This window comes from Mobula birostris, chromosome 8, assembly GCF_030028105.1.
Source record: "Mobula birostris isolate sMobBir1 chromosome 8, sMobBir1.hap1, whole genome shotgun sequence".
NCBI classification, from domain to species: domain Eukaryota; kingdom Metazoa; phylum Chordata; class Chondrichthyes; order Myliobatiformes; family Myliobatidae; genus Mobula; species Mobula birostris.
In genome coordinates this window covers 148,872,360-148,897,252 of record NC_092377.1, presented here as the reverse complement: position 1 = coordinate 148,897,252, position 24,893 = coordinate 148,872,360, and the positions used below count along the sequence as shown (strand labels likewise).

Here is a 24,893-nt window from a genome sequence, read left to right as displayed (position 1 = left end):
AGCTTATTCATGACAGCAAAGTTCAAAGTAAATTTATTATCAAAGTACGATATACGTCACCATATACAGCCCTGACATTCATTTTCTTGCAGGCATACTCAATAAATTCATAGTAGCCATAACAGGATCAATGAAGGACCACACCAACTTGCAAAAGACAACAAACTGTGCAAATACAATAAGAAAGAAATAATAATAATGAATAAATAAGCAATAAATATCGAGAACATGAGATGAAGAGCCCTTGAAAGTGAGTCCATACATTGAGAGAACATTTCAATGATGTAGTGAAGTTGAGTGAATTTATCCCCTTTGGTTCAAGAGCCTGATGATTGAGAGGTAGTAACTGTTTCTGAACCCGGTGATGTGAGTCCTGAGGCTCCTGTATCTTCTTCCTGATGACGGTTGCAAGAAGAGAGCATGTCCTGGGCGATGGGGGTCCCTGATGATGGATGCTGCTTTCCTGCAACAGCGTTTCATGTAGATGTGCTCATTGGCAAACCATTTATGGCAAAACAGGACCATTTAGCCTGTTTCGATGATCTTGATAAGTTTCAGTAAGGATACTGGGGGACCTCCCCTGTTCTTTTTCAAAATTGTTCCTCAGGATCTGGAGACACGGGAGACTGCAGATGCTGGAATCTGAAGCAACATACAAAGTGCTGCAGGAGCTGAGTGAGTCAGGCAGCATCTAGTCTCAAATCTGTCTGGGTGGGGACAGGACAGGGGTAGCTTGCTTTAATTTTCTATCAGACAATTTGAGACGAGTTGACAAAAGAACTTGTGGATCAAAGGCCTCCTCTTGTGCCAAGATGAGGTCACCTTCAGGGTGGTGGAGCAACATTTTATATTCCGCCTGGGTACCCTCCAAACTGATGACATGAATATCGATTTTTTTTTCCTTCCGGTAACCAAATTACCCCTCTGACCTTTTACTTCTCATCTGCCTATTACTTCCCCCAGGTCCTCTCCTCCTTTCATTTCTCCTATGGTCCACTCTTCTCTCCTATCAGATTCCCTCCTCATCAGCCCTTGACCTTTCCCACCCACCTGGCTTCACCGATCACCTTCCAGCTAGCCTCTCTCCCCTCCCCAGCCTTTTTATTCTGGCATCTTCCCCCCTCCTTCTCAGCCCTGAAGAAGGGTCTTGGCCCAAAGTATCGACTGTTTATTCATCTCCGTAGATACTGCCTGACCTGCTGAATTCCTCCAGCGTACTGTATGTGTTGATTTGGATTTCCAGCAGACTTTCTCATGTCTGTAATAAAAGAATTGTTTGTACTGCCTGGTGAAAGTGTTGATGTAACAACAGGAGCATTAGGATTGTCAATTCATTCAACTCGAGCTCATAGTCACCTGCACAAGTATGGTAAGATGCAGGTAAGTGAAAATCTTGTATCCACGGGCGTGTGAATTTAGACAGCACAGAGAAATAATACACAAATTGTACAAAATGATGAAGAGGAAAAGGAAGCACTTGTGCAAAATTAGTCTGTGATATTGTAAGAGCATCTGTCCTTGAGGTTGGATTAGGATTGTAAAGACCAGTTCAAGGGGAGTTTACCACAATGGTGACCCTGAAGTTCTTAATTCTATTGTTGGAGTTAAAAACTTTATTTACCCTCTTGATACCAAAGCAGATCAAATCTAGACCCAAAGGGCATGGATTCACCATCTGTGATTTGCATTGGAACATTTGAAACACTGATTGTTGTCAGTCATTGATTTGGATCGGACTCAGCAGCCTAAACCAGGGGTCCTCAAACTTTTCTGCACTGCGGACTGGTTTAATATTGACAATATTCTTGTGGACCGGCCGACGGAGGGTGGGGTGGGGGAGTGTTCAAGTTCAACAGTGCATGACAGGGAATGAGGAAAGGTGCCCTTGACTCATATTGTTTCATATCACCAAATCATATCGTTTCTTTGCGGCCTGGTAGCACATGCTTTGTGGCCCGGTGCCGGCTGGGGACCACTGGCCTAGAGGATGCCTGACCTGGGTGTCCCTTGTGTCTCCCTGAGGTTTCAGAAACTGCCACAGGCCAGGGACTGGGAGCCGCATAATGCTCGCATCTCACCAAAGTCTCTCTCTCACAGGAATCGGCACAATTCACATGAGTAAGGTGTCCTGTACAGGCTTCGAGGACTCTATCACCGACTGCTTCTTCAACCAGTACGACTTGTGTAACCATGATGAGGATGCTTCAGTGCGGTGTAACATTCCAAACATGGGTTTTGAAAACCAGGTGGGGTAAAACCATTTTGTTTTAGAATGTGGAGACAGCCCCTTCAGTCCTATGCATCAATACTGACTAGGGAGCCCACCTCAGCTAGTCCCATTGCCCTGCATTTGGCCTATATCCCCCTATATGGATAGACTTTCCTATCCATATTCCTGTTCAACTGTCTTTTAAATGTTGTTATTGTACCCACCTCAAACCACTTCCTCTGGCAGCTCATTCCACATATGCACCACCTTCTGCACTAAGAAGTTCCTGCCAGGTCCCTTTTAAATATTTCCCCTCTTGCCATAGTCCCATGCCTAGTTTTTGACTCCCTTTTCCTGAGAAAAGGACTGCATGCTTGGTGGGGCTGATAGGACCCATACTGTTCTTTGCACTTTCTATTACTTTTAACGTAAAACATTCCAAGACGTTTCACAGGCTCAGTTCACAGTCACGTCTCTGATCCACAATTGTCTCCGGCTCTGCCTTATTCCATGGAGATTCCATCAGAAATCCCGCCTGCCACATTTCAGATTCACCCATAAATGCAGATTTCCTCAGTGTACTCGCTACTGCTCAGTTACCGTTGCCGTCACAGCTTGAAGTCCACATTTAATGCCCTCTGTAGGCATACGCACGCTCTTCCCCACTCTCTCCAGTAGCATGCACTCACTCTGTCTCAAGGCTCCCGAGTTCCTCAGTTTCACTTCTTTCTTTGTTGAGTTCAATGGTTTTGCAACATTATTGCCTCCTAACATTCACTGAGGATCACAAACTTCCAACAGCTTTTCAATTTAAACTCTCCTCTGGATCGACATTCCTCTCCCAACCTCACCCAACCATGCACATCGTCATCGCCAACATTCAGCATCATGGGTTCCACCAGTGATATTTTTATTAAAACGCATCTGCTGCCTTTACCTCTGTTCATTTATCTGGCCAGATGTCTTCTCCTCAGACTGTGGTCCCTTTCTTCTATCTCTAGAACTTACCATCCATGAAGATCTCTCCCTCTCACCACTTATATATATTCTTATCCCAAGCTGCCAAATTGGCATTAACCATTTTAATTTTTATCACTCCATTTGGTCACATTTTGCATGGATCTTGCAGCATCAGACTTAGAAAGCAACACCCGTGAGCACTGCTTTTAACCTGTTGACAAGGGCAGGGTTGTAGCATAGCAGTTAGTATAACACTTTACAGCACCAGCGATTGTCAGTTGGGGGTTCAATTCCCGCCACTGACTGGAAGGAGTTTGTACGTTCTCCCGGTGACCGCATGGGTTTCCTCTGGAAGCTCCAGCTTCCTCTCACATTCCAAGCATACACAGCTCAGGTTAGCGAGCTGGGGCATGCTATGTTGGTGCTGGAAGCTTAGTGATATTTGCGGACTGCCCCCAACACAATCCTCAGACCGTGTTGGTTGTTGCTGAAACCGACACATTTCACTGTACCTTTCGATGTTTCGATATAGATTAGATTAGATTAGATTATGAGGACACGCAGTCCTCTTTTATTGTCATTTAGTAATTCATGCGTAAAGAAATGATACAATATTCCTCCGATGTGATATCACAGAAACACAGGACAGACCAAGACCGAAAAACTAACAAAACCACATAATTATAACATATAGTTACAACAGTGCAACAATACCATAACTTGATGAAGAACAGGTCATGGCACAGTAAAAAAGTTCAAAGTCTCTCGAAAGTCCCACATCTCATGCAGACGGGAGAAGGAAGAAAACTCTCCCTGCCATGCCCGACCACAGTCCGACTCTGAGTCGCCCGAAAACTTCGAGCTCTGATCAGCCCCCCAACACCAAGTACTGAGCACCATCTCTGCCGAATGCTTCGACCTCAGCCTCGGTCGCCAGCTGCAGGCAAAGCTGGGGATTTTGGGGCCTTCCTTCCGGAGATTCTCGCTCGCACAGTAGCAGCGGCAGCGAACTGGGCATTTCAGAAATTTCTCCAGATGTTCCTCTGCTTCTCACGTCTGTCTCCATCAAATCAGAATTGTGCACGGCGTCCTACTTACAAATACGATATCATTTCACCAGAGAGCTGTGCGCGCTGTGTCACGCTGCCATCTTCTCCTCCTGCCTATACATGTGACTAATGAAGTTAATCTTAAAAAAAAAGACACAGATGGTACTGTGACTGTTTGGCTCTGCCTGTGAACCAACTACTTGATACCCCTTCATACCTGTGAACTAACACCACACTAGCAAACAGATCGTGTTCCCCAAACAATTACAACATCATTGACAGGGTTCTTCTTTTCACCTTCCTTTCACAGCCTCCAACCTCAACATGATAGCTCTCTTCTATCATTTCAGCCTGATCTCATTCCACAAAACTTTCTCTTATCCTGACCATTCTTTCTCCACCATTCTAGTCTCTGCCCACCTCCCTGCCACAGACCAGTCCTGTTCAACCTCATTTTTCATTGCATCCAATACTTGAATACAGGCATTTTTCTTTGTTTTCAGGCATCAGGGGTTGCAATCCTCCAGCCATCTTAAAACCAAAGACTCTTCTGGACACTTCTGACAAGTCCTGATGATCCGCGAGTCTCTCCCTGTTTCTCTCCTCACAGATGCCGAGTAATGATTTTATTTTCTGTTTTCTTTCAGAATTGAATCGTTTATAGTTCTGGAATTTGCTCTCAGACATTGGATGTGTTGTCCTTGTTTGCTCATGATCGCCCCACCCACTATTCACAATGCTGACAGTTCTCATCAAAGTCATAGGGAAATGGAGCACAGAAGTAGGCCCTTCTGCCCACCGAGTCTGTGCTAACCATCATGCACCCAATTACACTAATCCTACACTAATGACATTTTATTTACTCCATAACTCCATCAACTCCCCTCAGATTCTACCACTCACTCAAACACTCGGGGGAATATACAATGACCAGTCATCCTACCTACTGTCACACCTTTGTAACATGGGAGGGAACTGGAGCACAAAGAGGGAACCTACGTGGTCACAGGGTTTCCCATCACTAAACACACTCACGTGAAACACTGCCAAAAGGAAAACAGCATCCATCCTCAAGACCCCCACCATTCAGGCTCTGCCCTCTTCTCACTACTACAATCAGGCAGGAGGTCCCACACCACCAGGTTCAGGAACAATTATTGCCCTGCAACCATCAGGCTCCTGAACCAGTATGGATAACTTCAATCACAACTACTCTGTACTAATTCTATGACCTACACACTAATTTTCAAGGGCTCTTTACAACTCGTGTTCTCAGTATTATTTGTTTTTAATTTGCATGGTTAGTCTTCTTTTGTATATTGGTTGTTGGTCAGTCTTTCTCTATGTACAATTTTGCGTAAATTCGATTGTATTTCTTTTTCTTTCTGTAAATGCCTGAAAGAAAATGAATCTCAAAGTAGTATATGGTGAAATGTACATATTTTTATAATAAGCTTACTTTGAGCTTTGAGGGAGAATATGCAAACTCCTCACAGTCAGTACTGGAGGTCAGGTCTGAAACTGGGTTATTGGAGCTGGGAGGCAGCAGCTTTACTAGTTGCACCAATATGGCACCTTGTTGCCTGAAATTCTCCTTCCTAAATCCCTCCATCTGTCAGGAAATGTAAAGGAAGCTTGACCCAAAAGCAGTGCGGGTGATATGATTTAGCAGTAAGCAATTACTTTAATAATCAACTGCAAAATAACAAACCACGAGGACCATAAAACAAGAGAGAACAGATACTAAACTCTTAGGTAACAAGGTGACTAAAGGCCAGGAGAAACTGGTTGAGGCTAGCTAGTTTGATGAGTGAACAAGGATTGTGGATGACAACTGGGTTTAAATAGGCTGCAGATGATGCCAGTCATTTTCAACACATCACCTGCAGCCTATTTAAACCCAGCTCTCATCTACAGTTCTCATTATGAAGCAGGGCCCTCATAATGAACTCTCAGTGGGATAGATGTCATTTATATGTCATTTTCTTTAAAGAAATGTTGTCTTCCTATTGGATATAACTGAATAAAAATGTCTAAAGTTCATTAACACTCTCTCCCTCCATTTGTAACTTAAAATAAGATGATCAGCAAAGGTCATGGGACCATAGTCACCAACGTGACTTGGACTACTATTGACTATTCCCTCATCCTGAAATATTTTGTTAATAGTGAAAGGAACAGTACCACGACTTTCTCAATGGCAACCAGGATTGGCCAATTATCGCTGTCCATGCCAAAGATGCCCACAGTTGAGATCAGTAAAAACACCGAGATAATGTTTGTTGACATAGAAGAAGCAACCATGAGGAATATTGGAAGTAAGCAGCGTTGTCCTGAATAGATCAATGCCACAACTCATATCTCTTTCTCTCTGCCTCTGTCCTATTGAAATTTATGCTGCCCAGATTCGACTGGTTGGAGGTCGTACACCTTATGAAGGACGGGTCGAGGTTTTGGCGAGGAAGGATGGTACCATGAGGTGGGGCACAGTCTGCAGTGACAACTGGGGCATCATGGAAGCCTTGGTAGTGTGTCGGCAGCTGGGTCTGGGTTTTGCTGACCACGCAGTTCAGGTATGTTACTGGACATTCAAACACTAAAGGACGAACTCTCGGTCTGCCTTTTCATAGCCCATGTACTTTATTTGACTACCTGCACTGCACTTTTTCCATAACTATATCACAATATTCTGCATTTTGTTTCCTTTCTACTATCTCAGTGTAATTATATATGACATGATCTGTGTGGATGCAAAACAAAAATTGTATCTTGATACATATTAAACCAATAGCAATAACCAGAGTCCGTAACTATATCAACTTCATTCTGGGTAGCACCACTGCTCAGCACCTTTAATGAATACTTGACAGCAAAAATTTGCCTTGCAAATGTAATCTTGATAAGCATACCATCACTCCAAATGTCAGTCATTACATTGCACTAACTACATCTGTAGTTCTCATATCATTAGTTATGTATTGTCCAGTCCCTTGGCTAAGGAAACTATGTAGATGAGAAAGAGATTCAAGAAAGACTTAAGCAGATGACCTTGGAGTTGATCGTATCAAACTACCACCAAGGATTGAACAGGCTGGGATTCCAGTCGAAGAAAAGGCTGGGTGGGTGTCTGAAAGAGATCTTTAAAATCATGAAGTTTAGATTTGGGACTTGGAGAGAGAGTTCTGTTTGTGAAAGTCGTAAATACAGACAAGCATTAAGACAGCCAACAAAGAATCGAGGAGAAACATTTTTACCCTGTCTGTTTAAACATGGGGATGTCACTGCAGGGAGAATTGGACTTGACAGGCCACAGGACAAATCTCCTGGAACAGATCCAGCCAGAGACAGCAGCCTTTTTGATCCCTTGAGAGGCCTGAACACCCAGTTACTGTTTGGCCAGATGAGTTAATCTTTCTCTATACAGTATATTGCACAATTGCTCCTTTTCCCTTAGGATGAACATACTGAGGTAAAGGCAAGGTAGATAGCATGGAAGGTGGGATACAAGAGGGCTGATATTGAGGAGAGTGATAGTCCTGGGAAGAGGCAAGCATACCAATGACTCGGAGCAATTCTTCAAGGGATGCATCCAAAGTCACATGCAGGAATATTTGAGTCCCATGGAACATTTCTTATGATTTGTTTTCACCCCATCCCCACTGTGCCTGTGGCATCTCTAATTTTATTTCATTATTTCTTCCCAGGACTCCTGGTTCTGGAATGGCGACCCATCAGCAGATGAAGTGGTGATGAGTGGAGTCAAGTGCTCTGGGGCCGAAGTGTCCCTGTTCCAGTGTCGCCACCATGGTGAAGATCTTGAGTGCTCCAACAGCGGAGGGCGCTTTGCCGCAGGCATCTCCTGCACTGAAGGTAAGTCCCCCATTTCCTCACCTGGGTTCAATTGATCTAACACTCCAAAAGGCAGGGCAACGAGTTGTATGTCCGGTTACCACAATACAGTTAACCTGTGATTGCCCTGTGAAGAGCACTGATAGATGAACACGTTGCACGACTCTTGGACAATGTCTCCCATCCACTACATAATGTACTGGTTGGGCACAGGAGTACATTCAGCCAGAGACTCATTCCACTGAGATGCAACACAGAGCGTCATAGGAAGTAATTCCTGTCTGTGGCCATCAAACTTTACAACTCCTCCCTTGGAGGGTCAGACACCCTGAGCCAAAAGGCTGGTGCTAGACTTATTTCCTTCTGGCATAATTTACATATATTATTTAATTATTTATGGTTTTATATTGCTAAGTTTATACTCTATTCTTGGTTGGTGCAACTGTAACGAAACCCAATTTCCCTCGGGATCAGTGAAGTATGACTATGACTATGACTCGAATACGTTAACCAAGGAAAATGTGGAGGAGCCTGCTTGTTTTCCTTGGAACAGAGGAGGCTGAAGAATTTTTCAAAATTCTGAGAGGCTTTGACAGAGTGAATAGAAAGGACTTTTCACCTTTGGAGAAGTCAGTAAATCAGGGGCAGAGAACATTGAATAAAAGCATGGAAGAGTGCAGCACAGTACAGGCCCTTTGGATCATAGAAAGCTGTTTAGTGGTTACTTGTTTTCTGTAGTCCCAGCTTGGGTTTAACTTTCTGGTTCCTTCTTGTCTAATTGGTCTCTCGGCTTTTTTATTGGTGTTATCTATGCCCTTATGAGTTTATACAGCTCTGTAAGATCACCTGTCAGTCCCCTACTCTCAAAGGAAAAAAGTCCAAGACTGTTCAACCTCTCCCGATAACTCAGTCCCCCAAGTCCTGGCAGCATTCTTATCAATCTTCGTTGCACTCTTTCCAGTTTACTAACAACTATCCTGTAGCAGGGTGACCAAGACTGAACACAACACTCCTAGTGCAGCCACATTAGTCTCTTGCACAACCACGCGATGAATTTTTAACTTCCAGATGGAGGGGAGCTGGTTCCTTTGGGAATGGGAGCAGCTTGTATATGTTAATGTCTCTGTTTCTGTGCTCTGAGAAGAGTTGTTGACCTTTTGCTTTTTATATATTTTCCTCTGACCTGTATAATTCCGTATGCTTTATGTTCTGCCTGTTGTTTGAATCGACTATAGGTACTTGCAATGCTACCGCAAGTAGGTTTTTCATTGTGCCTGTACCTCACTGGATGTGTGCAATGGCAGTAAACTTGACTTAAAATGTGAACTTTTTTCTCTGTTCACAGCTGCTGCCTTGGCCGGCTGGGTTCATCTGACAGTGTGCTGCTTTTGTTTAACACCTCTGCTGTCTCATTTCCAGCTGCTTCCGACATCGTTCTCAACCCCCAGGTCGTTCAGGAGACCACGTACCTGGAGAACCGGCCCATGGCCATGCTGACCTGCGCGATGGAGGAGAACTGCCTGGCCGCGTCGGCCGAGGGGCAGCCCCTCCTCAGCAGCTTCCGTCGACTCCTGCGCTTCTCCTCCCAGATCCACAACAACGGCGAGGCTGACTTCCGGCCAAAGGCGGGGCGGCATGAGTGGCAGTGGCACGAGTGCCACAGGTACGTGGGCAAACCTGTCTCATCATGGCAGGCATCAGGCCTCCTACGTAACACCACCCCCTGGGCTAGCAGGGAACAATGGGCTGATTGGCCTCATGTTGCATCATTTTCACTGTGTCTCTTGTGGTCTGGTATCAGTAACCTCAGTAACCACCCTGCCCCTAACAGTGCCAGCACAGGAAGGAAGATTATTAACCTTCCAAGGAAAAAAGTCATAGCAATCAACCAGGTACTGACGTCCAGTGACTCACCATCAATCGCAGTGTTTATTCGACTCTGCCCATCAATTCCAGTGATTTACCTGACACTGGTAGCCAATTGCAGCGACTGACCAGACACCGACTATCGATTCTGATCATTCACCAGACGCTGATCACTGGCTGGAATCTGCTTACTGAATACAAATATGATAAGCTTTTAAATGCACATTACAGCTATGTAAAAATTTGGAAGGCCACCTTTGCAGCTCTGCTCAGGAAAGATGTGGAGCTTTGGAGAGGCTGTAGAAGAGGTTTATCCGGTAATATCTGAATGAGAGGGCATGTGTCATAAAACTTTGGACAAACTTGTGGTGTTTTCTCTGGAGTGGGTAATAGTTGAGGGGCACCTGATAGAAATTAATAAGATTTATAAGAAGCCAGTGTCCTTTCCCAGGGTTTTAGGTTTTTCTAATACAACGGGCCTGCATTTAAGGTGGGGGAAGTGGGGTTAAATTCAAAGGAGATGTGCGGGGCAAGTATTTTTACTTTAATAGTAGTCGGTGCCTGGAATATGCTGCCGGAGCTGATGGTGGAAGCAGGTACGATAAAGGCATTTAGATGGAATACAATGTCTGGAAGTGTATAGTCATGCACTTTGGTGGAAGAAATGGAAGGGTTGACTATTTTCTAAATGGAAAGAAAATACAAAAATCTGAGGTGGAAAGAGATTCAGGAGTCCCTTGTGTAGTAACCCCTGAAGGTTAATTTGCAGGTTGAGTCTGTGGTGAGGAAGGCAAATGCAATATTTGCATACATTTCAAGAGAACTAGAATATAAAAGCAAGGATGTAAGGTTGAGACTTTGTAAAGCACTGGTGAGGCCTCACTTGGAGTATTGTGAGCAGGTTTGGGCCCCTTGTCTTGGAAAGAATGTGCTGAAACTGGAGAGAGTTCAAATGAGGTTCACAAAAATGATTCCAGGATTGAATGGCTTGTCTTAAGAAGAGCATTTGATGGCTCTGGGCCTGTATTCACTGGAATTTGGATGAATGAGGGGGTGGCCTAATTTAAACCTATGAAATGATGAAAGGCCTTGATACAGTGGATGTGGACAGGATGTTTCCTATGGTGGGAGTGCCTAAAACCAGAGGACACAGCCTCAAAATAAAGGGTCATCCTTTTGGAATGGAGATGAGGAGGAATTTCTTTAGCCGGAGAGTGATGAATCTGTGGAATTCTTTGCCACAGGCAGCTGTGGAGGCCAAGTCTTTATGTATACTTAAGGCAGAGGTTGATAGATTCTTGATTGGTCAGGGCATGAAGGGATACGGGGGAAGGCAGGAGATTGGGCCTTAGAGGAAAAGTGGAAATGGCCAAATGCTGCTCCCATATCTTATGGTCATATGGTCTTATGAAGAGACAGTTAGATAGGCACGGAATGAAGGGGATATGCAGTGGCTGGTTTATTAGGTACACCTGTACACCTATACAACTGCACACCTGCTTGCTATTGGAAATATCTAATCAGCCAATCATGCAGCAGCAACCCAATGTATAAAAGCATGCAGACATGGGCAAGAAAATTCAGTTGTTTGGAGACCAAACATCAGAATGGGGAAGAAATGAGATGTAGGTGACTTTTACTATGGAATGATTGTTGGTGCCAGGTTGGCGGATTGAATATCTCAGAAACGGCTGACGCGCAACAGTCTCTGGAGTTTACGGAAAATGGTGCGAGGAAAAAAACCATCCAGTGAATGGCAGTCTGTGGACGAAAATGCCTTCCTTGTTAATGAGAGAGGTCAGAGGTCAATGGCCAGACCAGTTCAAGCTGACAGGAAGGTGACATTAACCACATGTTACAACAGTGGTGTGCTGAAGAGCATCCTGAACACACAACGTGTCGAAGCTTGGAATGGTTGGGCTACAGCAGCAGAAGACCACAAACATACAGAAATACTCTCAGTGGCCACTTGATTAGGTGCCTCCTGCAGCAAATAAAGTGGCCACTGAGGGTAGACCATGTGTGGACTGATAACACTAGTTAGCTGGCATCATGGTCACAGCACAGACATGGAGGGATGAAGGGCCTGTTCCTGTACTGTACTTGTCTATGTTCTATACTGAATTGCCTGTCTGTGCTACTGATCTTCAACATAACAAATTTATATGTGGTGCTCCTTGCAAGATCATTCGCCCTCAGTTCCGGAGTGCATTGGTGAGAAATGGGGATTATTGAAGCTCGGTTAATTTTTGCAGGGTCTTGGCAGATACGTGCTCATATTCCAGGCAACTGACAAAATGGTGCTGTCAGTAAAACATATATTGCAGTAAGCAACATTCTGAACTGCAGCTTTACACGTGGAGGTGAGCAGGCCATGGTGAAGCACGGAAGTTACGGTGGGCAGCTCCTGCGCTGGGTTAATCCTAACCACCGGGTGGCGACATTGGGGGCTGTGCTGGGCTACAAAAGGCACTAGGATCGCCCTCTGCTGTCTGTGACACTCAACAACTCTGACAGACGGAGAGAAATACCAATTCATTCACTTTGCGCTCTTATTTATCAGACGTATTCGATGCAAGATAAATGTTTTACAGAATGATAATTTATGGATTATTTTATATCACTCTAGAATGTTGACAGACTTCTAGTTTATTGGTGAACTCATGAAATGGCCCTCTTCTTGGCCATATCTTAATACACAACAGATTCTGCAGATGCTGGAAATTTTGAGCAACACACATGAAATGCTGTGGAAACTCAGCAGGTCAGGCAACATTTACGGTAGGGAAGTCCTGATGAAAGGTCTTGGCCTGAAATTTTGAACGTTTATTCCCTTCCATAGATCCTGCCTGATCTGAGGAGTTTCTCCAGCAGTCTGTGTGTGTTGTTCTATTTACCGGGGCAACTGGGAGTGACCATGAAAGGTTTTCCTGTGAGTGCAGACGAGATTGACAAGGATGTTTCTGGCAGTTGAGTGTCTGAGTTATGGAGAGGGGTTGAGCAAGATTGGAATTTTTTTCGCTGGAACCAAGGAGAGTGGGAAGTGATCTTAGAGAGGTGTGTAAAATCACGAGAGGTGCAGACAGGGTCCATGCATTTTGTCTTTTTCACAGGTTTGGGGAATCAAAAACTTGAGGGTATAGGTGTCGGGTGTGTGTGAAGAGGTTTAACAGGAACATGAGTAGCAAACTTTTCACCCAGTTTGTGGTAGTAAGGAAGGCAATTGCAATGTTAACATACATTACAAGAGCACTGGAATATAAAAACAAAGATGTAATGCTGAGAATTTATAAGGCGTTAGTTAGACTGCATTTGGAGTATTGTGAACAATATAGGGCCCCATATCTAACAAAAGATGTGCTGGGGCATTGTAGAGCATCCAGAGGAGGTTTAATGAGAATAATCCTGGGAATTAAAGGGTTAACATATGAAGGGTGTGGATGGCACTGAGCATGTAATCACATGAGTTTAAGGGAATCTCTTTGAAACCTATTGAATAGTGAAAGACCTGGACAGATTTGATGTGGAGAGGTCCAATAGTGGGGGGAGTTTAGAGCAAGCAGACACAGCTTCAGAATACTAAGACTTCCCTTTAGAACAGAGATGAGGAGGAATTTTTTTTAGCCAGAGCAGGTGAATCTGTGGAATTCATTGCCACAGGTGGCTGCAGAGCGAAGTCATTGAGTATGTTTAACGCAAAGGTGGTAGGTTCTTAATTAGTAAGGACAGCAAAGGATACAGGGTGAAGGCAGAAGAATGGGTTGAGAGGAATAATAATCAGAATCAGATTTAATATTACTGGCAAATGTCGTGAAATTTCTTGTTATGTGGCAGCAGTAAATTACAGTAAGTATATATAATAAAAGTTAGATTAAATAGGTAGTGTGAAAGGAGGGGGAAAAAGTAGTGAGGTAATATTCATGGGTTCAATGTCCATTAAGAAATCTGAAGCTGTTCCTGAATCACTGAGTGTGTGCCTTCAGGCTCCTGTACTTCCTCCCTGCTGATAGCAATGAGAAGAGGGCGTGCCCTGGGCGATAGGAGTCCTGAATGTTTGTTACTGCACTTTTTGAGGCACCGTTCCTTGAAGAAGTCCTGGATGCTGAGGAGGCTAGTGCCCATGATGGAGCTGACTGAGTTTACGACTTTCTGCCGTGTATTTCAATCCTGTGCAGTGCCAGTACCCCACCATACCAGATGGTGATGCAACAAATTAGAATGTGTTCCAAGGTACATCTGTAGAAATTTGTGAGTGTCTTTAGTGACATACCAAATTTCCTCAAACTCCTAATGAAATATAGCCATTGTTGTGCCTTCTCTGTAACTGCATTGATATGTTGAGCCCTGAACAGATTCTCAGAGATGCTGACACCCAGGAACTTGAAATTGCTCGCTCTTTCCACTTCAGATCCCTCAATGAGGACTGGTGTGTGTTCCCTCAGCTTACCATGTCTGAAGTCCGCAACCAGTTCTTTGGTTTTATGGATGTTGGGTGGAAGGCTGTTGCAGCAACACCACTCAGTTAGCTGATCTACCTCACTGCTGTACGCCTTCCTTCTTGTCGTTATCTGAAACTCTGTCAACAATAATTGTGCTGTCAGCAAACTTATAGATGACGTTTGAGCTATGCCTAGCCACAGCTCAAATCAGCCATGATAGAACAGAAGAGAAGACTTGATAGACCACCTGGCTTAATTCTGCTCTTATACCTTGTGGTCTCATGGTATTTGAATTGAACTGCCAGAGAAGGTGGTTTAGTTGGTACATTAAGAGCATTTAAAAGTACTTGTACTATGTACAGAAATGGTTCAGAGGTATATGGGTAGAATGCCGGTAAATGGGAGAAGCTTAGATGGAAATCTTTGTTAGCATGGACCACTTGGGCAGAATGGCCTGCTTATCTGTATAAGTACAGAACTGTGAAGGCTGGTAAGGTCAATCAATTTTATATCCCATTCCTCTGGACAGCTTTGATTATTCCTTACCACTTCACCCACCTGCTTCAGCCCCCACAGATCTCTACTCATCCCCCCACAGATCCCCACTCATCCAGGACTGAGTCTTGAGAAAATCCCCAGACGTCATCACATGCCCAGTGTTGCATGAAGGTTGGGGCTTTGAGATTATTCCTCTTATTCTGACCATCCCATTACCCAAGCAATCCATCAGGCCAGGGCTCCAAGCTTCCCCAGTCCTGACACTGACAGCAGCTAGATATTGGTATTGGTTATTATTGTCACATGCACCAATGAATCTCAAGGTCGCAAATGGTGACATAAACATTCTTTGACAATAAACTTACTTTGAACTTTGATACAGTGCTTTCTGACCATCCAGATACATCATAACATACATAGCAACACATACATAATGCTGGAGGAACTCAGCAGGTCAGGTAGCATCTATAGAAATGAACAGACAGTCGATATTTTGGGCCGAAGCCCTTCTTCAGGACTGGAAAGGAAGGAGGAAGATGCTGGAATAAAAAGATGGGGGGAGGGGAAGGAGGACAGCTGGAAGGAGATGGGTGAAGCCAGGTGGGTGGGAAAGGTCAAGGGCTGGAGAGGAAGGAATCTGACAGGAGAGGAGGGCGGACCATGGGAGAAAGGGAAGGAGGAGGGGCAGGAGGAGGTGATAGCCAGGTGATATGACGTAAGAGGACGGAGTGGGGAATACAAGAAGAAGGAAGAGGGAGGGATTTTTTTTACTGGAAGGAGAAATCAATGCTCATTCCAGCAGGTTGGAGGCTACCCAGATGCAACATGAGGTGTTGCTCCTCTACTCTGAGAGTGGCCTCATTGTGGCACAAGAGGAGGTTATGGACCGATGTGTCAGAATGGGAATGGGAATAGGAATTAAAATGGTTGGCCACTGGGAAATTCCGCTTTTAGCAGTTTGAGCTGAGGCGCTGGGTGAAGCGATCCCCAATTTACGGTGGGGCTCACCAGTGTAGAGGAGGCCACACCGGGAGCACCGGATGCAATAGATCACCACAACAGATTCACAGGTGAAGTGTTGCCTCACCTGGAAGGGCTGTTTGGGGCCCTGAATGGAGGAGAGGGAGGAGCTAAATGGGCAGGTGTAGGACTTCCGCCACTTGCAGGGAGAAGTGCCAGGAGGGAGATTCGTGGGGCGGGGGGGGGGCGGGGAATGAATGGACACGGGAATCATGGAGGGTGCAATCTCTGTGGAAAGGGGAAAGTGGGGGGGGGGCTGGTAAAGATGTGTTATAACATTCATAGTTACAGTGAGGCAGTAAAATGTGAACAAATGGTAGAATATAGTGTTTTAATTACAGAGAAAATAGCAGAGACAGAACTAAAGTTCAAGGGTCACAATGAGGTAGGCTGGAAAATCCAGTTCAAGATCTTGTCTTTTACTTTTCGATGGAAGCTGTCCTTGAATTGTGTGGTTCATACTGTCAGGCTTTTCTGTCTTCTGTTCAATGGGAGAGGTGAAAAAAAAGAATGCCTGGGGTGGAGTAGGACTTGGATTATGTCAGCTGCTTTCTTCAGGCAATGGAAAGTGCAGAGTGCATAAGTGGAGGGGAGACTGATTTTCATGATGGACTGAGATGTGCCCACAACTTTCTGCACTTTCTAGAAGTCATAGGCAGGGTGGTTAGCCATACCGAGCTGTAATGCATCTGGGTAGGATGCTTTCTAAGGTCATACTGAATTTCCTTGGCCTTCTAAGGAGGTAGAGGGTTGCTTCTTTGATCATAATATCTTTATGGCCAAACGTGAAAAAAAGTGTGGGTGATACTTACACGTAGGAATTTGAAACTCTGAATCATTCCTACATCAGCATAGATGCAGATAGGGACACGTACTCTATCCTAATTCCTGTTAATAATCAGCTCCTTCATTTTTTCTGATACAGCGGGAAAGAAACATTGTTGTCTTGATACCATGTCACCAGGCTCCATATCTGCTTTCTGTACTCCATCTTGTCATTGTGTAAGTCCCTGCTTAACCATCCATCAGTACCAGGTCCTGAGACCCTTCACTCTGGTCATCCCTCAGAACAAGGGGTCATCCTTTTACAATGGAGGTGATGGAACAAGAGAGAATTAATTCCCTCCCTCAGAAGGGAATTAGAACTAAAACCTTCTTTCCCGGAGAGCTGAGGAAGTGGAGTCATTAGAGATGTTTGAGAGAGAATTCTTGATTACGGGGGAGTCAAGCTCAACATGAAATTGGCAAGAAAATGCTGACCCTGAGATCAGTTCAACCAGAGTTGTTTTGGAATTAACCCCAAGGGCTCAATGGCTCACTCCTCCTATTTGTTCATGCAGGGATGGTTTATTTCCTTTCCAAAAACCAGTGGTGCCAACACTACAGCTCTTCCCCTCTGCACTGCAGTTACTGACACAACAGATTCAGCAGATGTTTGAAATCTTGAGCAACACACACAGAACTCTGGACGAACGCAGCAGGTCAGGCTGGGCCTCGGCCTGAGACATCCATTGTCTATTCTCCTCCATAGATACTGCCTGGCCTGCTGAGTTCCGCTATCAAACTTCTGTGTGCTGCTGCAGTTATGGAAAAGCCTGGTGGAGGAGGAGAGAGCAGGAGGATGTGCTGAGCGGGTGAGCTAAAGTGGGAAGAGGCTGCTGCGGACTATCGCCATGGGTTTATTTGGGCTTAATGGCTGGTTTCTGCCCTCTAAGTCCTGTGGAATTCCAGTCAACAAGAGGTCAATGTCCTCCTCTTCTGTTGACGAACACATGATGTCTTTATCACCTATCACCTATCATCCACTTGCCTCTGACTCCCAACTCCACCCCTCCCCTCTTCCTTCTGCCCATCATCCATCACCTCTCTTCCATCCTCAAATCAATGATTGGCCCGTCTCAACCCTCCCGCTCTCCTCATTATAACGGCTACCTTCCCTCTCTACGCTCAGTCCTGATGTGGGGTCCTGAACCAAATATTTAACAATTCCTGTTCCCCCACTGACGGCCTTTACCCACTGAGTTCCTCCGGCATGAATTAGGATGGGCACCCAGCTCGTGATCCATGTTAAATTGTGAGTTGTTGGACAATATTGTCTGCTCTTAGTTTTTGGGGCTTGTGGGCAGGTGGTATGCACTTGTAATGCTGACCCCACTGAATTGAATTGAATTGACTTTATTACTTACATCCTTCATGTACAAGAGTAAAAATGTTCAAATGTGTAAAGTGCAATTATAGTAGTTTATAATAAATATTATGTACAACAGGATAGTCAATATAACATAGAAATACAGCTGTATCAACATGAATTAAGTATTCTGATGGCCTGGTGGAGGAAGTTGTCCCGGAGCCTGTTGGTCCTGGGTTTCATGTTGTGGTACCATTTCCTGGATGGTAGCAGCTGGAACAGTTTGTGGTTGGGTTGTCTCGGGTCCCCAATGATCCTTCGGGCCCTTTTCACACACCTGTCTTTGTAAATATCCTGAATAGTGGGAAGTTCACATCTGCAGATGCACTGGGCTGTCCGCACCACTCTCTGCAGAGTCCTACGATTGAGGGAGGTACAGTTCCCAGACCAGTCAGGATGCTCTCAATCGTGCCCCTATAGAAAGTTCTTAGAATATGGGGGGGCCATACCAAACTTCTTCAACCGTCTGAGGTGAAAGAGGTGCTGTTGTGCCTTTTTCACCACACAACCGGTATGTACAGACCACGCGAGATCCTCAGTGATGTTTATGCTGAGGAACTTAAAGCTGTTCATCCTCTCAACCCCAGATCGATTGATGCCAAGAGGAGCTAGTCTGTCTCCATTCCTCCTGTAGTCCACAACCAGCCTCTTTGTTTTTGCAACATTGAGGGAGAGGTTGTTTTCTTGTCACCACTGTGTCAGGGTGATGACTTGCTCTCTGTAGTTGGCCACATTATTATTTGAGATTAGGCCAATCAGTGTAGTGTCATCAGCAAATTTAATTAGCAGATTGGAGCTGTGGGTGGCGACACAATCATGGGTATACGGAGAGCAAAGGAGGGGGCTCAGACATAGCCCTGAGGGGCACCTGTGTTGAGGGTCAGAGGGGCAAAGTTGAGGGAGCCGGTGATCTGATCCAAGCCCAGGATCCAGCTGCACAAGGCAAGGTGAAGGCCAAGGTTTCTGAGCTTCTTGTCGAGCCTGGAGGGAATTATGGTGTTGAATGCAGAATTGTAGTCCAAGAACAGCATTCTCACATAAACATCCCTCTTCTCCAGGTGTGTAAGGACGGTGTGTAGAGCAGTGGCTAATGAGTCGTCTGTCGATCGGTTGTGTCGGTAGGCGAATTGTAGGGGGTCCAGTGTGGGTGGTAGCTGAGTCCTTGACCAGCCTCTCAAAGCATTTTCTTATTATTGAGATGAATGCGACAGGACGCTAGTCATTCAGACACGTTACCTTGGTTTTTCTAGGTACAGGGACAATAGTGGATGTTTTGAAGCACTAGGGCACTCTACAATGGGAGAGCGAGAGATTAAAAACAGACCTGCTAGTTGGACCACGCACATTCTGAGTACTCAGGCCCAGGCTAGTCTTAACGATGTCAGTTTTAGATGGTTCTTGAGGGTACAATGCCCCCTGGTTAATCCCAGACAGGCATCTAGAACCTTTAACAGCCCAAAGGATCAGAGCTGTGGGGATAAAGACTGGTTGTATCTGCTGATCATTGTCACTCCAAGGCAGGGGTTCCCAACCTGGGATCCACAGACCCTTCAGTTAATGGTAGAGGTCCATGGCATAAAAAAGGTTGGAATCCTCTGCCCCAAGGGTTTGTGAGAGTCTTTGAATCTTGTGAAGTTTTGAGTCTTCAGAATGTAATGAAGCACAGCAAACATATAGTCAAAGGAGGAAGAGGTTTATACCAGACAGCACACTTACTACCCACTTGCTAAGTCTTTAAACTATTGATATATTCAGTCTGTGGTAGTTGCATGAGTTGAGAAGGAAACTCTGCCATCCAATGGGTTTACAGTATAACTATACAACCTGCCCAAGTGTTCCATTCTTATACTTGCCAATTATTTGTTCAAAAAGCAAAAATTTGGTGGACCATTTTGACACCTGACGGGTGGAGAGAGAGGACCCACTCTTCATCGTTATCCCAGTCTCTCCCACTGATTGATCATACCCACAAGAAAGGGTAAAGTTAAGCAGGAATGGCTGTCAATACTCACCTTTCTTCCTTGCCACTTACTGTATTTTTAATGAAGATCCCTTGGAGCCTCGTATGAATTCGGTAAACTGGGGATTAACCTGCAATGTTTGGTGACTTTAAGGGCGGTGTCCAAAGCTGACTAAAGTTCACTCTCTGTTCAACTTGCAGGCACTACCACAGCATGGAGGTCTTTACCAATTATGACCTTTTATCGCTGAATGGGACAAAGGTTGCGGAGGGTCACAAGGCCAGCTTCTGTCTCGAGGATACAGAGTGTGACTCAGGTAATGACACCGCTGCGGGTGGATGAGTCGGAGCGAGGTCCCGATTAGATCGGCTGTTTTCCAATTCTTGCAAGAATGCTGCAACGTAGCAAGAGGTGCTGCTGCCCAATGCCTCCAGTGTCTCAGGTTCGATCCTGACGTCGAGCCCTTTCTGTGCAGAGTTTGCATGTTCTCCTTGCGGCCTTGTGACATCTCAGCGGTGTGCTGGTTGTTAGGTTAGATGGCTGTCGTAAATGTTCCAAGTATAGGTGGGTGGTGGGTGAATCAGGAGGGTCTAAGTGTGTATGTGTGAGAGAATTGTTTGTTCATTATGACATGGGTGATCATAGTCTTTCCATGACCATGATTGTTCTTGGCAAATTTTTCTACAGAAGTGGTTTGCCACTGCCTTCTTCTGGGCAGTGCCGTTACAAGATGGGTGACCTCAGCCAATATCTACACTGTTCAGAGGATGCCTGCCTGGTGTCTGTAGTCGTAAAAACCAGGACCTGTGATTTGCACGAGCTGCTCATACAACTGTCCACCATCTCCTCCCATGTCTGCAGTTGACCCTGATCGGGAGAGCTAAGCAGGTCTACACCTTGCCCAAGAGTGACCCGCTGGCTAGCGGAGGGAAGGAGCATATTACACTTCCTTTGGTAGAGATGTATCTCCACCACGCCACCCAGAAAGTAGTAACAGGGGAAATTGTGGGGGAATGGGATTGCTGGGATTGGTCTGAGAAATGGCAGTGACTAAATGGGCCAAATGGTCTTCTCCTTTGTCATCTGAAAACAGATATAATATCTCTGTATAAACAAATCTTCCCCGGAGATCACTCAGATCTATGTTAGCAGTGGATAACTACTCTATTCAATCTCCCTCTGCCAGCTTAAACTTGAGGTCATCCAGATCCCAGCTCAGCCACATCCTGGTGCCCCCAAACTCCTATGCTGACCCCTAAGTGCTTTTCCACTTCAGATCCCCTGGAAGTTAAATCTACTTCAATTATTTCCTGTCTGTAATAATTTTATTTTGAATGTACACTGAGTTCAGCAGCGTTGTTTTTATGCGTGGTTTAGTGATTTAATTCATGTCTCCCATTTCCTTCTCCACGCTGGCTTGGGGACCTGAGTCCTAGGGAAAGATTGAGCAGCCAAGGGCTTTATTCAATGGAGTATTCAATGTTCCTGGTGAAGTTAGATGGGCCCAAACCAGGTTAGCATGGACTCAATGAGCCAAGGGGCCTGTTTCTGTGCTGTAGTCCTCCGTGACTCTTTGACTGTAGACAGCTCCCCGACCTGAACTGGTGTGTCATGTGGAAGGTGACGTCTGACAACATGGCGCACTGCAGTGTGAGCTTACACTGTTGTGCTCCCGTCTCTGGTGGAGAACCTGAACTTAAAATCTATTGATTCAGAAGCTGGAGGCACTGGCCAGCAGGGACACCTCAATGGCTCTAACATGCACTGGGACTAACTGTGATCTGGAAAAGGACCACAGGAATCCAAGTCTTCTCTCCACCTTTCCTCTGGCTCTCTGTCTTCATCTCTCTTTCTCTCCCCTTCCTTCTCGTTTCTATATCTTTCTTTCTCTCCTCTCTCTCTTTTCTCCTCTTTCAGTTCATCACTGATGCTCCTGATTATTTTCCATCTTTCCTTCTCTTCTTCACTTTTGCCTTTCATATGGTTCTCTCTCCCTCTCTCTCTCTCTCTCTCTCTCTCTCTCTCTCTCCTCTCTCCCCTCTCTCCCTCTCTCCCCCCTCTCCCTCTCTCCCCTCTCTCCCTCTCTCCCTCTCTCTCTCTTTCTCTGTGTCTCTGTGTGTCTCTGTGTCTCTCTGTTACGATCTCTCTGAATCTGTGTCTCTCTGTCTCTGTATCTCCCTGTCTCTATATTTCTGTCTCTTTATTTTCAAAGTTTATCTGTATTTGTCACATATTCACCAAAACACATTGCAAGGGTGTTTTGGGTCAGTCCACAATGTCGCCTTGTTTCTGGTCCCAATGTAGCATGCCCACAATTTACCTCCCATACTAATCTGTACATCTTCGGAGTGTGGGAGGAAAGCAGAGCACCATGGGAAACCCACATGATCACAGGAAGGACGTACAACCTCCTTACAGACAGTAGCAGGAATTGACCCCCAATCGCTGACATGGTGAAACACTATGCCAAACCCCATGCTGCCATGCTACCCACCCCCCACACACACCTCAGAGATTAACGATGGGATGCCTGCCTTTCAGAGGAGCGGAAGAACTACCAGTGCGCCAACTTTGGGGAGCAGGGTATCACAGCGGGCTGCTGGGATACATACCGGCACGACATTGACTGCCAGTGGATCGACATCACGGACGTTCCCCCGGGAGAGTACGTGCTGCAGGTGAGTGTGCCCACCCCTCGGGCAAGAGGGTGACCCAGAACTGGGCTCGTCTGTGGAAACAAAAGTCCTCCTGCAGTGAGGTCCTTCCAGGGATGCTGCCATGGTTACAGACAGATTGGTGTAGGATTAAAATGGCTGGCATGTGGGGGTTCCAGATGGTCACATGAACTGAACATAGCTGTATGGTGACACAGTCAACCAGCTTGTGCCTGGTATATCAGTAAAGGTATATTATTGGGAGGGACAGACACAGTGGTAAGATGATAAGAAGCATTGATAGATTGGATAGCCAGTGCCTTTATCTCAGGGTGGAAATAGCCAATATGAGAGAGTGAATGTTAAAGTGTTTGGAGGAAATTATAGATGTGTGTGTGTGTGTGTGTTCTCCAACTACAATTGGACAGATCCTCTGAAATGATAGCACCAAGGAATTTAAAGTTGCTGACCCTCTGTACTTCTGATGCCCTGGTGAGGACTGGCTCATGGGCTTCTGGTTTCCTCCTCCTGAAGTCAATAATTAGCTCCTTGGTCTTGCTGATATTGAGTGAGAGGTTGTTGTTGTGGCACCACTCAGCCAGATTCTCAATCTCCCTCCTATTGCACTTGGCGATTCATTACCACCTCTGACTCAGCCAATGACAGTAATGTCATCAAAAACTTAAATATGGTATTGGGGTTGTGCTTAGACTCACAGTCATAATTATAAAGCAAGTAGAGCAGGGGCTAAGCACACAGCCTTGTGGTGCATCTGTGCTGGTGGAGATTGTGAAGGACCCCAATCCGAACTGACTGGGGTCTGCAAGCAAGGAAATTCAATTGCACAAGAAGGTATTGAGGCCAAGGTCTTGAAGCTTATTGATTAGTTATGAGGGGATGATAGTATTTAATACCGAGCTGTAGTCAATAAAGAGCATCCTAATGTATGCACCTTTGCTGTCCAGCTATTCCAGGGTTGAGTAAAGAGCCAATATAATGGCATCTACTGAGGACCTGTTGGAGTGGATTTAAATCACTTCTCAGGCAGCAGTTGATATGTTCGTCACCAGCCTCTCAAAGCACTTCATCGCAGTGGATGTGAGTGCTGCAGGAGAACAATCATTGAGGCAGGTTACCATGTTCTTCCTAGGCACCGGTAAAGCTGAAGCCTGCCGGAGTGAGAGGTTAAAGATATCAGTGAACACTGCAGCCAACTGATCAGCACAGGTCTTTAGTACTCGGGCAAGTACCCCATCTGGGCCGAGTGCTTTCTGTGGGTTCATCCTTCTGAAGGCTGCTGTCCCGTCTCAGAGACTGAAATCACAGAGTCAATAGGGGTATTGTTCAAAGAAACAGTACACCAGCGGCAATGGTATTAACTTAATGAGAGTATGAATATAAAATAAACTGTGTACTGTTTTGTATGTTTTATGAATAAGTTTTATTTTTGAAATAATAACAAACCCAGTGGAAACTGGTGAACTAATCACTCATCTCCAGCATGTCTGAGCAGTCATCCTGAAACACAGTGGCTGAGAGTTCAGCACCAAATGCTGGAGTCCAGACTTCGAGGCTAAGCTAGGCGCCATATAAATGCAAGGTGACCAGGGATAAAATGCTCTTCCTCTCCTCCATCCAGCCCTATCAGCTCCCAGAAGCGAAAGGTTTTCCAGGTGTATGTGTGTGCGTATGCATACATATGTGTGAGTGCACTTAGGTATGGACATGTGTCTGTGTACGGATGTGTGTTCATGTAAGCTGTTCAAGGAACCCAGTTAACCTGTTCTTCCCTCCACAGGTTGTCGTCAACCCTAACTTCGAGGTGGCAGAGTCCGACTACACCAACAACATGGTGAAATGTCGATGCAAGTACGATGGGCATCGCATTTGGTCTTACAACTGCCACATTGGTGAGCCTTGCTGTGACCATAATCTTAAACCATAAAGGAAAAAGTCTTTTCTGCTGTCTATCAGCATGAGGTAAAATCAGATCCAATGAAATAAGGCAGGTTGGTGAAAGATTTACTCCCAAGAAGGGCTGAGATTCACACTCTCTCTCACACACACACATTTGGATACAGGTCTGAGTCTGAGATTCACGCTCTCTTTCTCTCTCTCTCTCTCTCTCTCACACAGTTAGACACAGGTCTGAGGGAGTTGATTGTCTCTGTCAGGTGTAAAGCGGTTGCTGTCAATCTAG

General features: G+C 45.4%; 1 protein-coding gene across 1 annotated transcript in view; it reads left to right on the top strand.

The window, feature by feature from the left end:
- LOC140201823 (lysyl oxidase homolog 2-like) overlaps positions 1-24,893 on the top strand; it is a 146,711-nt gene that overhangs the window by 107,272 nt on the left and 14,546 nt on the right. Inside the window, exons 7-13 of the mRNA XM_072266527.1 lie at positions 2,098-2,246; positions 6,624-6,791; positions 7,923-8,088; positions 9,487-9,730; positions 20,240-20,355; positions 22,581-22,717; positions 24,492-24,603. Of these exons, the coding sequence (XP_072122628.1) occupies positions 2,098-2,246; positions 6,624-6,791; positions 7,923-8,088; positions 9,487-9,730; positions 20,240-20,355; positions 22,581-22,717; positions 24,492-24,603 (1,092 nt within the window). The remainder of the gene's footprint in view (positions 1-2,097; positions 2,247-6,623; positions 6,792-7,922; positions 8,089-9,486; positions 9,731-20,239; positions 20,356-22,580; positions 22,718-24,491; positions 24,604-24,893) is intronic.